This window comes from Talpa europaea, assembly GCF_964194135.1.
Source record: "Talpa europaea genome assembly, chromosome: 9".
Lineage (NCBI taxonomy): Eukaryota > Metazoa > Chordata > Mammalia > Eulipotyphla > Talpidae > Talpa > Talpa europaea.
This window is the reverse complement of record NC_140076.1, coordinates 3,706,134-3,720,132: the sequence shown is the minus strand read 5'-3', so window position 1 is coordinate 3,720,132 and position 13,999 is coordinate 3,706,134. Positions and strand designations below refer to the sequence as shown.

The 13,999-nt window shown below is 41.4% G+C and overlaps 1 protein-coding gene across 1 annotated transcript in view; it reads left to right on the top strand.

Annotated features, from left to right (window-relative positions):
* RERE (arginine-glutamic acid dipeptide repeats) overlaps positions 1-13,999 on the top strand; it is a gene marked incomplete at both ends in the record, with an annotated part of 222,822 nt that overhangs the window by 19,420 nt on the left and 189,403 nt on the right. The window contains one exon of the mRNA XM_084243550.1: positions 5,587-5,657. Within this exon, the coding sequence (XP_084099676.1) occupies positions 5,587-5,657 (71 nt within the window). The remainder of the gene's footprint in view (positions 1-5,586; positions 5,658-13,999) is intronic.

The following is a 13,999-nucleotide window of genomic DNA, read 5'->3' as shown; positions in this document are numbered from 1 at the left end:
TGTGGAGCAGTTGCTTTTACAGAATTGAGAACTACAGACTACAATTAACTGTCATTAATTTCACTGGATAGAGATATGTTCCATTTACTGTACAATCAGGAGCCAAGCTTGAATGAGTTTAAATAGATGAAATGTAAATTATACTGACAGTCCATTAAACAGTAGCAGAAAACCCATAAAGAAAATGGATTCACTATGATACCTGTTTATAATAAAATCATTTGCCAAATAAGAATTATAGCTCAGGCATTGTGAATTCTCCTGTGTATTTCAGTGAACAGTGCAAATTGCTTGAACCATTTATTGTAAAAACCAGGCTTCCAGTGCATTGTTTTCTAAAACGGAGCAAGCAGTGTTGCTTGAAATCTGCTCTGCAGGATGTGAACCAGAAGATCAGACTAGCAATTTGTTTGTTGTCAGCCATCTGAGGAGAGAAGACTCTTCACTACAGCCTACCTGTCACCAGTTATTTTTCTCTGTGAATACTGGACATCGTGTTTCTAGAAGTTTCTGAATTCTCTCTGTGCTGGCGTCCTAAAGGCTCACTTTCTGCCGTGTTCTACTTGGAATCTTTGCACTAAGGATGTGTCAGCATTTTCATTAGCAGTCCATCCTCTACTTGGTAGAGATTTTATGGTAGAATTAATTTTCCTCAGAATGGTTCTTACGGATTTGAGGGAGGGTGCTGGTAGGTTTACTGCATGCCTTAAGGAAAAGAAAGAAGATACAGTGGGGCAACGAAAGGGAGTTTTGAAATTCCCTTACCCCCATGTCTCTATGCCTGCCCTAGGACACTTCCCCACAGGGCAGGTCACTAGTACTGATTTTTAAAATAAATTTCCACCCCCTTGATTCCCAGTGTTCTCTATGGCACATAAACTCTACACAAGCATAGCATCTGTAAGAGAACCATCTCTGTCACTTCGCTGGAGTTTGGGTGTTAAACTGGCTAGAATCCTTTCAATAACAGGGATTCAGTTGGGTTACAAGTAAGGGGGCTTTTTAAGAAACATTTTTAGAATAAAATGTGATGATCATGCTTCAAGTGTTCTTCATTTGAGTAATGCAAGTGTCAAACCGTGGTTAATATTTAGCACTTCAGTATAACCAGTAAGAGTTCCATGCTGGCAGGCTGATCTTACTTTTTTATCTACAGAGTTGTAAAATCCATGTAGCCTATGAGTGATTTGGGAAGGGTGAGGAGGGTGGCGTGGGGAGGGGCTGGGGTGGGGCATTGTTGCAGCAGTTATTCTAAAACATCAGCAGCATGTTTGAAAGTTAGAAAGAGAATTGCCTTGCATCAGTCTTTAAGCTTTTGCTGACTTCCGTCATTACTGTGTTGAATAGTAGTGGTGACAATAGACATACTTTCTGTACCAGATCTTAGTGGAAAAGCTTTCAGTTTTTCACCATTGAGAATTACGCTAGCTGTGGGTTTGTCATATATAGCTTTTATTATGTTAAGATATTTTCCATTTATTCCCAGGGTTGTGGTTTTTTTTTTTTTTTTGAGGCTTTTCATCATAAATGGATGTTGAATCTTATCAGGTACTTTCTTGGCCTCTATTGATAGGATCACATAGTTTGCATCTTTTTGTTGACTGTTTTCTTTTTTTTTTTAGTTTATTCTTTTAGAGTTCACACGTATTTGAAAACATCGGGCATTTGTCTCTGTCTGATGCTTTCACTTTACATATTACGAGGGAAATTCTTTAAGGGATGATGCACGGGACTGAGCTCTGCCTTGCACAGTGTGGCCGCAGCTTGCGTGCTGGCTGGCCTCAGTTCCACTCTAATTGTGGCTGAAGTCAGTGGCCTCCCTGCTCTGTGAAGAAAGATGCTGACAGGTTCTTTGTGTTGCAGGATGACAAACTGCCTGATGCTTGGGGCTGTGGTTTTTACCCTTAAGAGGAATGTGCTCTTTTTCTGTTTACATGAACCTGCTGATTTGCTGAGGGTTGAAAAAGCAAAGAGCTTTCTTTCCCTTAGAATCTGCCATCACATTTTGGCAGACTTCCTCCCCTGGCTTAGCAAATGCTCTGTTGTTTGCAGATGTCACAATAGATTCTTGGACACGAAGCTGTGTTGAGGTTGTGAGAAACAGCTAGAAACACCCCTGCTCAGCATCATCGCTCAAATCATGGACACAGGATTTGAGGTCACCTAATTGTGTGATCCATTCGAGGCAGTGGCTGACTCTTGGGTTCTTTTCCAGATACTTCCAGTAAAGAAAAAAGTTAGTTATGTGTTATTTGAGATAATTGATATTGGTGGTAATAGCTTTACTCATCTTTCTGTTCCCTTTCAGGCTTGTTGATTTTAAAGAGTGAGTGAACGAGAGAGAGTGAGTGTGTGTGTGTGTGTGTGTGGTGTGTAGTGTGTTTTATGTATGTATATTTGCCCTCCAGCAGCCGTTTGCTCCAATCTGGCAAATAGGCATTTTATATGGTAATTTTGAAAATGTGCATTATGCACTTAATGGATCACAGCAGCTTTGCTCAGGTTTTTTCAGAATTGCTCTCTTTCAAGTTGGGGAAAAAAAGGCCTTTTTCTTTAAAAACAAAACAGTGTCTGCAGTGCTTGTGTTGGCCACGGGGTTTTTCTGGTGAGGATCATTGATCCAACTGACTGAAACCAATTTTATATCCAGCCTCAGACATTCCGTGCACTCAGATTGTGTGAAAATTCTTTGCAAAATCATTTTGGCTTTAAAAGATTACTGGGTATATATTCCAACTGAGAATTTAACATTGCTCTTGACTAATTTCCCTATCTTTCGTTTACCCAAGAAACCCTTTGTTGTGTTAACTGTAAACATCACCATAAAATTATTTTCTTAAATAACTGCTTAACTAAAGAAGAAGGGAGTGTTTCTTATGAGTATTTGGCCTCGTTTTAACCTTGCTTTGAAAATTATTAAGAGCAATTATAAGTAGGCTTTTTTTAACCTGGTGTGAGACTTGAATTCCAAATTGTTTCTTAGAATGTGTTCATTTAGGTAGATGATAAAGTGATGCATTTTTTTCCCCATTCCTGTGGCAAGTTTGACATGGTGTAAGACTTTTTTAATCCAGGTTATCCCATGACCTTGGTCATTCTGTTTTCTGATTACATCTATAAACTAAGCTCTTAAATTTTATCCCTTAATTTTGCAGGGAGCCTATCTGATCTATTCATGTGTAAATTCAAGATACTGATAGAGATCATTTGCTGTCATGATAGCTTTTACAGATTGCAAGCTTTGCCATAGCAACTTTGTAAACACAAAGACTTGTTTTTTTTAATCAAGTAATGCAGTTTTTTTGCCATGTGAGCTTTAAGAAAGTAGAAGCCCTTAGTTAGGACAGGACCTGTTAAATCTGAAGTCAGTGAATAGTAGCTCGAAGTGGCAGTGTTACGTCAGGAGATCTGTAAGGTGTGGTTTTATGTAGTGAGCCTGTCGAAGAGGAGGGTGTGTAGGTTGTGGTTAGTTTTCAGCTGGAGCGAGATGAGTAAATAGTTGAATGGAGATTTGAAATACCAATAGTGGGTTCAGCAGGACTTGGGACACAAAAATTAAGAATGCTTTGTTGTTCCAACATTGTGCAAGTCAAAGCTACAATTTTTGTCTAGGGAAAGAGTTTCTTCCATTTTTTTTTTTTTACTAGAATCCCAAATTGGGAGGTGGGAGAAGACATAAAGGAAAAGTTCTTCGACCCTTAAGGGGATCAGTTTATTAAATGCTAGTTGCCAGAATGTTGCCAGTTATTCAGCATCCTGGGCCTGGGACAAAGCTCAGTCAAGTCCTAGCTGCTGCTTTTCATTGCTCCAGGGACCAAGTCTCTGTTGCTGAGTCTACATCTGAATGGAGAAGTTGGGAATTCTTGATGCCTAAGCAATCAGCATTCAGATTTGCTTTTTTTCTGAAATGGCTATGAGCTACAAAAGTCTTGTGTCCATCAGAAGTTTCTTGGGAGGAAGCCCTTTAATGAGGGTTTCTGCAGTACCTCCCTCGGGCCGTGCTGTGCTGGCGCTAGAGTGTTCACCGGTGCATAGCCCCAAATCTCAGTCCTTGGCTTTTTCTTCACTCTTAACATGTATCAAATGAGGCAGTAGAGGAACCTGTCTGGTGTTCTCAAGCATCTGAGTTTGTTCTAATGTTATAGAGCAGCCCCGATATTGAACGGGTTGCCTGGCTGTGGGTCCTCACCCGCGCGCTTACAAGGGACTTATGGATAACCCACTGCAGGCACACACGAAAGGTTAATAAAAGGTTTATTTACAAGGGAAAAGGAAATAAGGAAAATGTACAACTCAGGGAGAAAATAGGGAAATAAAGTCTTTAATGCGTCCTACCCGATCCGCCGACCTGGAAACCCAAAGTCACTCTCAGAGCTGGCCGGATGCTGCGAGCTGGCGGAGAGTCAAAATGGGGGACCCCTCCAAAGCCCACGTGTCTGGCTTTATACCACCCTGGCTGCTGAACCCCACCCTCAGGTCCCAGCCACCTTCCCTTGGGTGGTGATGGGATTTGGAGTTCCCAGTGTCTTTGGCTTTGGCCTGGGGTGGGGATGGAGTCCACAAAGCCTGTATGGAATCAGCTTTAGGACAGCCTTTTCCCCCTAACACTAAGACAGATATGTTGTGAAGGCTCATGAGGGAGGACAAAACAAATGGCATTTTAGATTTAAATGGCATTGTGCCTTGTGGTTACTCCCCACAGAAAGTTTGATTGACTCCAGGTGCCTTTGCTTCTCAGCAAATAATATATAGACTTTCCTGTCCAAAGCTTTATGATCTTGGGTTGTAATTTTGGGGAGGTTATCTCTTTATAGCTACTGATTCCCTTAAATTCATGAGCTAAAAAAAAAAAAGTACCTCAACCTGCCTTTTAAAAGAGCTACCGGTTAGACTCCAGCTGTTGAGAGCATCAAAGATAATGGTCCAGCCACTGCCATGTCAGATGTAATTGAAGACTCCCTTTTCCCTGAGGAATGTAACTGTTTCACTTCATTCCATCTCTGATTGGCTGCCTTGGTTTTTTTACAGTTAGAATATAAAATGCATTTAGGTTAAATTTTAATAGCAAGTTATCCATAAGATACTAGATTTGCTTTCTTTTTCTTCCTTGGTTTAGGTGAAGTTTATTGTAATAGCATATTCAAGCTAGTCTTCTTTGAGTATTTTATTTCTGTCCTCACAAAATATTTACTGAAAATAAAGTATCAATTGGCAAGGCCATTTCTCTTTGTGTAGACATGGAACAACTCTGTGAATCAGAGCTTCAGATTCTGTCTTGATATGTAACCATGAGCAAATAATTCCTTAATATAGGTTTCTTCATATGAGTATGTGGGTAATTCCATGGTATTTTTCATGCCCTTCTTCAGGGAGCCTGAAAATAGTAATTGAGACTTTGTCAGATTCTTTAAATTATCAGAAATATGGTCAAAAAGAACCCAAGGACTGTTTTTGTAATATCACCTTTGAAAATACATTTATAATAAAATGTGCTTTGTCATTTATTTATGCAGTGCCTTTATGGGCCCTGTCTTTGTTCCCATAAAGGTAAATGCCATTGTTTTAAAATTTCTTTTTCTTTTAAAGACTGTGTGTATATCGAGAGTCGGAGGCCAAACACACCGTATTTCATCTGTAGCATTCAAGACTTCAAACTGGTAAGCATCTTCAATGTGCTGTGACTGCTGCCTTCTCTTCCCCCAGCGCTTTGGTTGTCTCTTGATGCTTTTCCATCCATGTTGACTTGGTAACCTGTTCCCTTTCTGAGCGCTTCCTGCCTGGTGTCTGCAGCTCAAATAGGCAGTTACCGATTCTACCTCTTCCAATTTGTAACAGGTACTATTATAAAGCTCATAATGCAAATAATGTTTCCTAAGGTTTCATTCCTTTAGTAGGTGTTTTGACTACGATTTTAGGGATTCCCTTGAGCTCAAGTATTTTGTTTCTTCTCAGCTATCTTAGAGACTGAAGTAAAATTGGGATTTAACCAATTGGAATAAAGAATATATGTAAGTGGCCAGAGATTAGTTTTTAGTGGCAACTGTAATTTACTTATTAGCTATTTTAGCCAGTGTGAAGTCTATCTTCAACTTTTTTTTTTTTTTTTTTTTTTTTTTGGTGGTCTCGCAGTGGTGGAGGGTGGGGGAAAGAAGTCTGGTTCCTCAGAGTGATGTAACTACAGCACTTTCTCATTAAGAGCTTTCCACATGTGCATGAGTCCCGCTGCTGTCCGTTCTCAGATTTCTTGGTTTTAGACCAGTGGTTCCCACACTTGGGGCTTTGGATCCCAGCATACCTGTGGGGGTTTTAGAAAGGTCTGCAAATAAACATTCTCAGCCTTAAATACACCTCATGCATGCATGTACAGTTGCTTTTCAAATTTATTAGTATGTTGCTGTGACTTTCAAATCTTGCTTAATCATAATGGCACAGTTCAGAATCACTATTTTCTATGTATAGTTTCCTCCAGCAATTGATATGTAAAATACCGTTCAAACATTGTCATTTGGGGCTCTTTGGAAAACCTTTTCATCTTAGGGATTCTTGAACTTCAAGATTGTGAACCACTGTCTACATTCTTAGGTGTAGAGAAATATCAAATCTTCAGCTTTGTAAAGATACGTTTCAGCACCTGTGATCTGAGGACCCTTATTCCCAGAACCCTTGATACTTCAAAGTATTTTGTGTTTTGACAAACACTGTCTGTGGTATTTCACTCAGAAGATAGTAATGCAGTTTGAAGAGACCTTTAACTCTGCATCTCCTTTCCTTGTCATTTTCAATGACCCCAAATGTCCATTTACTATACTCTGATTTAGCTAGGTAGACATTACATGCCAATTATTTTTCTTTATTAGAAAATGATTGCATAAATAACACATGCTTACTGTTTTAAAAGAAAGTCAAATATATTTATTCTCAGATTTACTTAGTTTTGGTAGCCTGCTTTTAACGTCCCTGGTGGTTTGCAAGGTGGCCTTGCAGTTTAATTTTGTAAATAAAATGCTTTCTATTCAGATTTATGTCAACATGATGGTTTATCATTTTAAGAAGTCTTTGCTGTTTATTCTGTGTTTCATTTGAAAGGTTTTTTTACAGATGCTGCGCTGACATCTAAAAATCCGGGCGGTGGCCTTGTTTCTCGAGGAGTCCTCTCTTGCCTAGTGGCTGCTGCCTGCCCCGCGCTTTCCGAGCTCCCTGTCTTTTTGTGTGGTTTTCACCAAACATAATACCAGTTCACCACGGAAAAGATAAAACTGTGAAATAAAATTGCAAAGATTTTTTTTTCACCTTAGATTCAGAGCCTCTTTTGTACAATTTTGCACGTTAGCAGCAGTGCCTTAGTGTTTGAAGAGCATCTCCTATGAAACGCTGATTACACCGTGATAGTTGCTATTCGGGGCAGAGGTTCCTGCTGAGTTACAGTAATTGCTCAGGGTATTAACAGCAATAAAAGCTGAAGCTGCTGTTGTCAGTATTGGTCTAGTACAACACATTAAAGCTGTCTGCAAAAACAATGTAGGAAAGCAGGGTACAATATGTTTAGGTACCTCTGTCTAAAACACAGTTTGCTATGGCTTATATTTTGTGTAAGTTCTGTATTCAGCACACATTCTTATTTGTGTAAGAATAACAGATAATGAAGTGTGTGCCCTGGAAGGAATGCAGTTATTGTCTGAATACCTTTCTCTTTCCTTGGTTCTTAATGCTACTTATGAAAAGATAACCTAATAGATGGGAATAATCCTAGATTTTCCCCCCTTCAGCTTGCCCAAGCTCTAAGGTGAAAAGATGAGCAGAAGGAAATACGCACTGTTTCTCAGCGAGATTTTGTGGAGAAGAGAGTGGAGCTGGTTTTGCCCACCGCAGAGTCCATGTGTAGCAAGTGGAGCAACGGAAGGAGATCCAGTAGCTTTGCAGTGTCGATTGATGATGTGTTCTGTCCTTTCAGCTTTTGTTTTTCTTTTTTCTTTGGCTTGGGTTGTGATTGGGAGATGTGTTCCTTTTTTTATATCATAAATGAGAATTAGCTCCTTTACCATGGTTTTTGAGGAGGGGTATATTTGGGGAGTGTAAGATGAGCCAGAAGAATGTCCTCGCTGGTGCCTGTGAAGTAAGACTTACAGTAGTAAATACACCAGGAGCTTAGGGATTGAGAAGTGGGCGTGAGGAGACATCTACAGCCAGTCCTCAATACTGACATAATGCCGGATTTTTAACCCGAGCACCCGGGGTAACATTTCATGGTCTAGTTTTGTGTGAGATGGGAGGCTCTTTGTGCTGGCTTCTAGGCCCTGCTGTTACTTCTTAGACTCTGAGTCCATGTAGTGTGGGACAGAGCCTCTGCGATGCTCATGTCTGTCTGTTGTCCTGGCAAATTCTAGCCTCTGCACTCCAGCTCAGAGATGTCCCACGTCGGACGCTTGTTTATTGGTCATCTTGCCTGTGGAAGAGGGGTCCATGGCTTCTGCTCTGTTGACATTTAACCATCAAAATACAACAAGGCCACTGCCATCCTGCATTGTTCCAGGTATTCGGAGCATATGCTTTCCCCAGGGTAGGTGGGTGCTATAGTGGTGCAAAGTGTAACTGGGTTCGCGGTGGAACAGAGGTTTTTGAAGGGAAATGAGTTTCACATGTTCTGTTAAGAAGCTTTCGTTTTCATGTCCCCCATTAACATGGAAAATCTGGGTTTGTTTGACCAAAACAAGAGTATCTATGAACAGGCAGTCAAAAGTCAGGGAGGGCTCAAAAGAGCAGAGTGGTAAGGTGGAATTATGGATAGGGTATGCTTAGAAGCAGGGAGAAAGGGTGGAGCCATCCATTAAATAAGACATCTGGCACCTTAGGCCTCTGAACTTAAACACTCAACTAGTGGCCAAATCTTTAGCGCTTGGAAAAAGAATAGTAATGTGGAGTGGCTGTCAGTGGTCACTGCGGCCCGACTTGAGAAGAGGAATTGATGGACTGAAACAGTTAGCAGTGGGGGAGAGACGAATGGATGAACCCAGAATTGTCTCAAAGCAGAGAGGGTTGGGCAGTCCTGAACAGGTTGTAGGCAAACTCAGGTGGTGGGGCAGGAAGCCAGGAAAAGCCAAGGATCGCAGCACCTGTGCACAGAGCAGTAGCTGGGCCAGGCAGCAGGGCGCTCCCCCAGCACTCCCGCGGCCCACATGCTGACGCTTCTTCCCAGTGGGCGCACATCACTGTTTCCTGTCAGTGGGGCCTCTGTTCTCAGGCCAGCCAGAAGAGCCCGGTGCGGCATCTTCAGCTCTCCTGCGCGCCATAGCTGCCCTCGGTCCCCACGTGACTTTGCCTGGAGAGTTTCGTTCTGGAGTGAGTCGGTGTCATCAAGGAGCGCTACATTCCAGAATGCAATTAAGAATGCTTTGGTTTGTAATTATTGCCACAGACGAGACATTTACTGAACCCCTGCTTTGTGTTTTTTGTCACGTGCAGCCCCCATGGGGGACTGAGGGTGCAAGGTGCAGCGCCTGCCCTCAGTGGCCGTGGGCTCTGGCGGGACCAGCGGCTGTGGCACTGTGTGGGCACGCGTCCTCTGTAGAGCGCTCTGAGTGGGATTGGTGTGTAGGAAGCCGTTCACACTTTGTCCTAAAAGATGGGTTTCTTTCTTGCTGTCACTAAAAATACAGTAAAATTCCATTTTTATAGAAATCTAGGCCTTAAGCATAATAGAGATAATTTGCTATCTGGAAATAAGTAGGGGTTTTGAGAATGCTAACCGGAAACTCACCGAGATTATAATTTTAATTCAGTGTAACATTAAGAAATTCCTTGTCTGACTCTAATAATAATAGTTCACACCTAATTCCTCATCAACAGAAGCATAATCAAAGTCCTTCCTTTAAGATCATACATGGGAATTCTTTGCAGATTCTTAATGAGTTTTCATCATTGGTACAATAGGAAAGGGTATGACTTTGGTTTTCTAGAGTTACATAATTATCAACTTTTTATCTGTTGTACCAAATTAATTACCAGGTAGGACATCTACTTATTACAAATATTATTTTGAGCAAATGCCACTGATTCATTTTGGCTCCTGTTTGGTTTATTAAAGCTGGGAAAGTTGTTATGATTAAACCTGTTGTAGAGATTTCTCAGAATACAGGGTGTCTGTCACTGGGGATATCGTATTGTTTCCAGTATCTGCCGGGGCACAGTGAATGGCTGTGGCTCTGCGCGTGAGGCTATGCCATGTGCTGCACTGTCCCTACTGCTCACGTTCTGAGTGCTGATGGAGGGTGTGGCATGACCGACACGTGCATTGGCACCAGTTCACTTTGGAGAAGGCTCATCTCCATTACTGCTGTGAATGTAGGAGCCAAGTTGGTCAAGACTTAGTACCATAGCTCTCGTCAGTGAAAGCTGCTGGGGAAAGCTCATTTGGCATTTCTCTCTGATTTCTGGCCTGTGCCTATAACCCAACCCCAAAAGTGGATTGCCACGGTAGAGCCAAAGAGGGCCTACAGGGTTAATTAGCTTCAGCTTAGGTTCTGCTCTTCAGTCTACCTTTGAAATTGTCCTCTCCATTCCAAATTTAGACTCGGAGAGTGGATTAAAAATAATAAGCTCCTTTTCCTTCTTTAAAATGAGAGTTTACAGAGGATCAGTAGTAATTGTATTTTCTCATGCTTTTGGTGCGAGATCTTGACATCAGCAATGCTGGGAGATGCCTCTGGAGACGATGCTCCGTGCACCCTGTACACACACCTGTGCGCACACAGTGACCATGCCCCACTGCCCCAACCTGACGCTTGTCACCGCTCAGCAGGCAGAATGTCCAGTGTGTGGGTGTTTAGCAAATGGACACTCGTTTTAATATTCAGCAAGTTTTGCAGTAGACACATTTTGGGGCCACAATTCCACATTGTTGAACATGGTTCATTCAGAATTTGAGGTTATTCTGGGACTGAGATGATGGTTGCGAGCTTGACTTTGACAGCTTTGACTTTGCTTCATCAGTTGCTATCATAGAATACAGGGTGTGTATTGGACAGGACAATACCACCTCTTAACCTCGCTTTATCTTCCTGTGAAGTTGGGGTATAGAGTAGCTAACTTGGCGAGTAGATTGGTTTTTAGATGAAAAGCTCGAGACTGCAGAGTGGACGGTGTGGCCCCAGCCTGCAGGGCAGTGACGGTACTCACACCGCTGCCCTGCCGCGTTGCTCCAGGGACGGCTCCGTAGGGGCAGAAACCAGCCCATGTCACCCAGCATGTCGCCTGGCCCACTGGGGAGCCACTGGAAATGGCTTGCTCATAATCACATGAAGCAGTGTTCAGAGGAAAAAATTCACTGCATAAAGTTTCCCCAAATGCGAGCAGTGGTGTGAGACAACGCACACGGTAGCAGCGGCTCAGCCTGTCCTCCGCTGGCTCTGCTGCTTTGTCTTTGGGTTGCTGGCATGATGGTTTTTTATGTTTTTAAATAGTAAAGCCATCCATAAGATACCTTACAACTCAGTTTCTTATTGTTTTCAGGACGTTGCTATGAGTAGAGCCAAAGTCATACATTTTTTTGAACATTATTACAATCTTTTTGAATTTTCAAAATGACTGACTTTTAGCAAAGAAAAATGAGGGCTTAGTTTTTATGTGAACGTCCCAGAGAAAATCAACTCTCAGAAAAATGCCTTCGGGCATTTCTGTGTGACTGAAACAGTGGTTGTTTTTGACTTCTGATTTTGATAGTCCTATAGTTCTCTTTTCTCTTTGCCCTCTTGGCTCACCCCTTGAAAGGCTAGAACCACCAGGTGCAGCTTTGTGCCCTGAGTGTGGTGTTGAGTAATGATGTGAAGAACCTTGAGGTGTGCTGTCAGTGTTTTCAGTTCATTGAGTCAGGACTTCAGTGTTACCGAGAGATCTGATGGCATGCACCGCGGCGGTACGTCTTTGAAAGTTGGTGTTTGCTGTTGGTTGGCCCTCCTTGTCAGAGCGACAGCACTCTTCTGACCAGTCAAGAAAAGGTGCGCGCTTCTGATTTGATGCCCGTGCTTTCTTCTGGAGGCCACACCTCTCCCGCCCACTTTTTATATATATATACATACATATATATATATATATAAATATATATATATACACACATATATACACACACACAGGATATGTTCCTTTGTTATCTGTAAGCTTTGTAGCAACACGGAGGTGATGGGCTGATTTTGGGGGCTGATTTTTTGCTATCTGATTGGAGCAAACCACCAGTATTAAGTATATGTGCAAGGACTGAGTGTCTTCGCTTGTAAATTTGAAGCTTACAATTTTACTTAATCCCTTTAAGAGGCAAGAGCAGGATGAAGTCTCCTAGACTAGGTAGATGGACACTGCAAGATGAGAGACGCTGTTGGGTGTGTGCACCACTGTGGCCCTCGTCTCTAGATTTTTGAATCACCACCGCCTCTTTGCATGACCTGAATGTCCGCTTATAAATGGAGGGGGTACTCACGTAAGTGAAATCAAAATGAGACTTTGGGAATAAATAATCTCAGAGCATCTTATTGGCCCCATTTATTCAGTTTCTCAGCGGTCTGTTTTCACTCAGGACTGACAGTCATTTCGGCCCGTGTGGCAGTTCAACTTCTCATGGTTTGTCGTTGCTGTGAAATTAGATAATTTATTTTCACCGAATTTATTTGAATTTTGGGACTCTAAGATACTAAGTTTTTTGTTGAATTACATTTATTTCCACAAAATATTTACCAAAATGTTATTTTACTAATCTATTCTCTATGTGAAAATTTTTCAATGCAGAGAACTGTGTATTCTGATATTTTAAAAATGAGCTTAAGAAACTTTGAGAGAATCTGATATTTGCAGGGAACTGCTGTACAAGAATATTGGTAAGGTCTTATTCAAACTTGATTCCTTAGAGCTAGAAATGTATAATTTCTGTATATGTGGATGTTTGTGTAGAGAGCCAGGAAAAATCCACCAGAAGAATGTAAAGAAAATTAGGGAAACGGAGATAGTGTCATTGTGATTTTAGTTGTAAACAGTGATACCCTTAGGAATGATACCTTTCCTTATGCTTAAAGTATTTTAATGATTACTTGAACTTTTGCATGTTAAAAAAATGCCAAGTTTACTTAGAAATGTTTTACTAGGTGTCTTTTTGTTTAAAATTCTTGATTTGAATAAGGATTTGAGTTATCTCACTAATTGAATTCCTATTGCAATAGATCGATGGTAACTTAATATTTGATGCTTATGGTAAAAAAATACTAAGTTTACTCTGCATTTGATTGCACAACTGAATCTTTGACTTGGGATTTGTAGTGCTGGTGTGGGGAAGAGGGTGTGTGGTGGAGAAGGCCTGGTCCCCACAGGCGGTACCACGCCTGTCCCTGAGGCAGTGGGGTTTCCACCTGGCTGCACAGTGTCCTGTGTGGTGCCCAGAACGTCCTCTGGGGGTGATCTGTAGAGAAAGAAAACCATCATGGTACAGCCATTCGCAGTATTGGCTTATTTTCTTGGCATTTGTCTTTTTTGTTGAGACATACCAAAAAAATGGAGCGTATTAAAATCTTTGATTACAGGAAGTTCCTAGAGAGTGATTTTTTGCTTCTCAAAAGTAATAATGTGTAACAGGACTCCCTAAAAATGATTTAAAGTAAAAAAAATTCTGTAATTTTTGAACAACTCTAAGAACAGATATCTCATATAAGCATTTGGATATTACGGGTTTTTTTGTTCATTTAAAACCACATGAGATTGAATTGGTTAAGATTTTTGGAAATGTTTTATGCGCTCTGGAATATGTGAGAGGGAACAGTTTATTACCCGGGGAATTTTTGGTACTTGTGAGGACTGTGCTGGCTTTCAGAAGTTGCTCTCTAATTTTTTGCTGGACAATGTTTTCATAGTTCAGTAGGGGGACAAAAAAAGAGACATGATACATCCCAAACTGGTTTTGCCCCTAAAAGAAACTTTTCTTGGACGTGATGCTCTGTGCCTTTCCATCGCGCTTACCTGGTAGGCG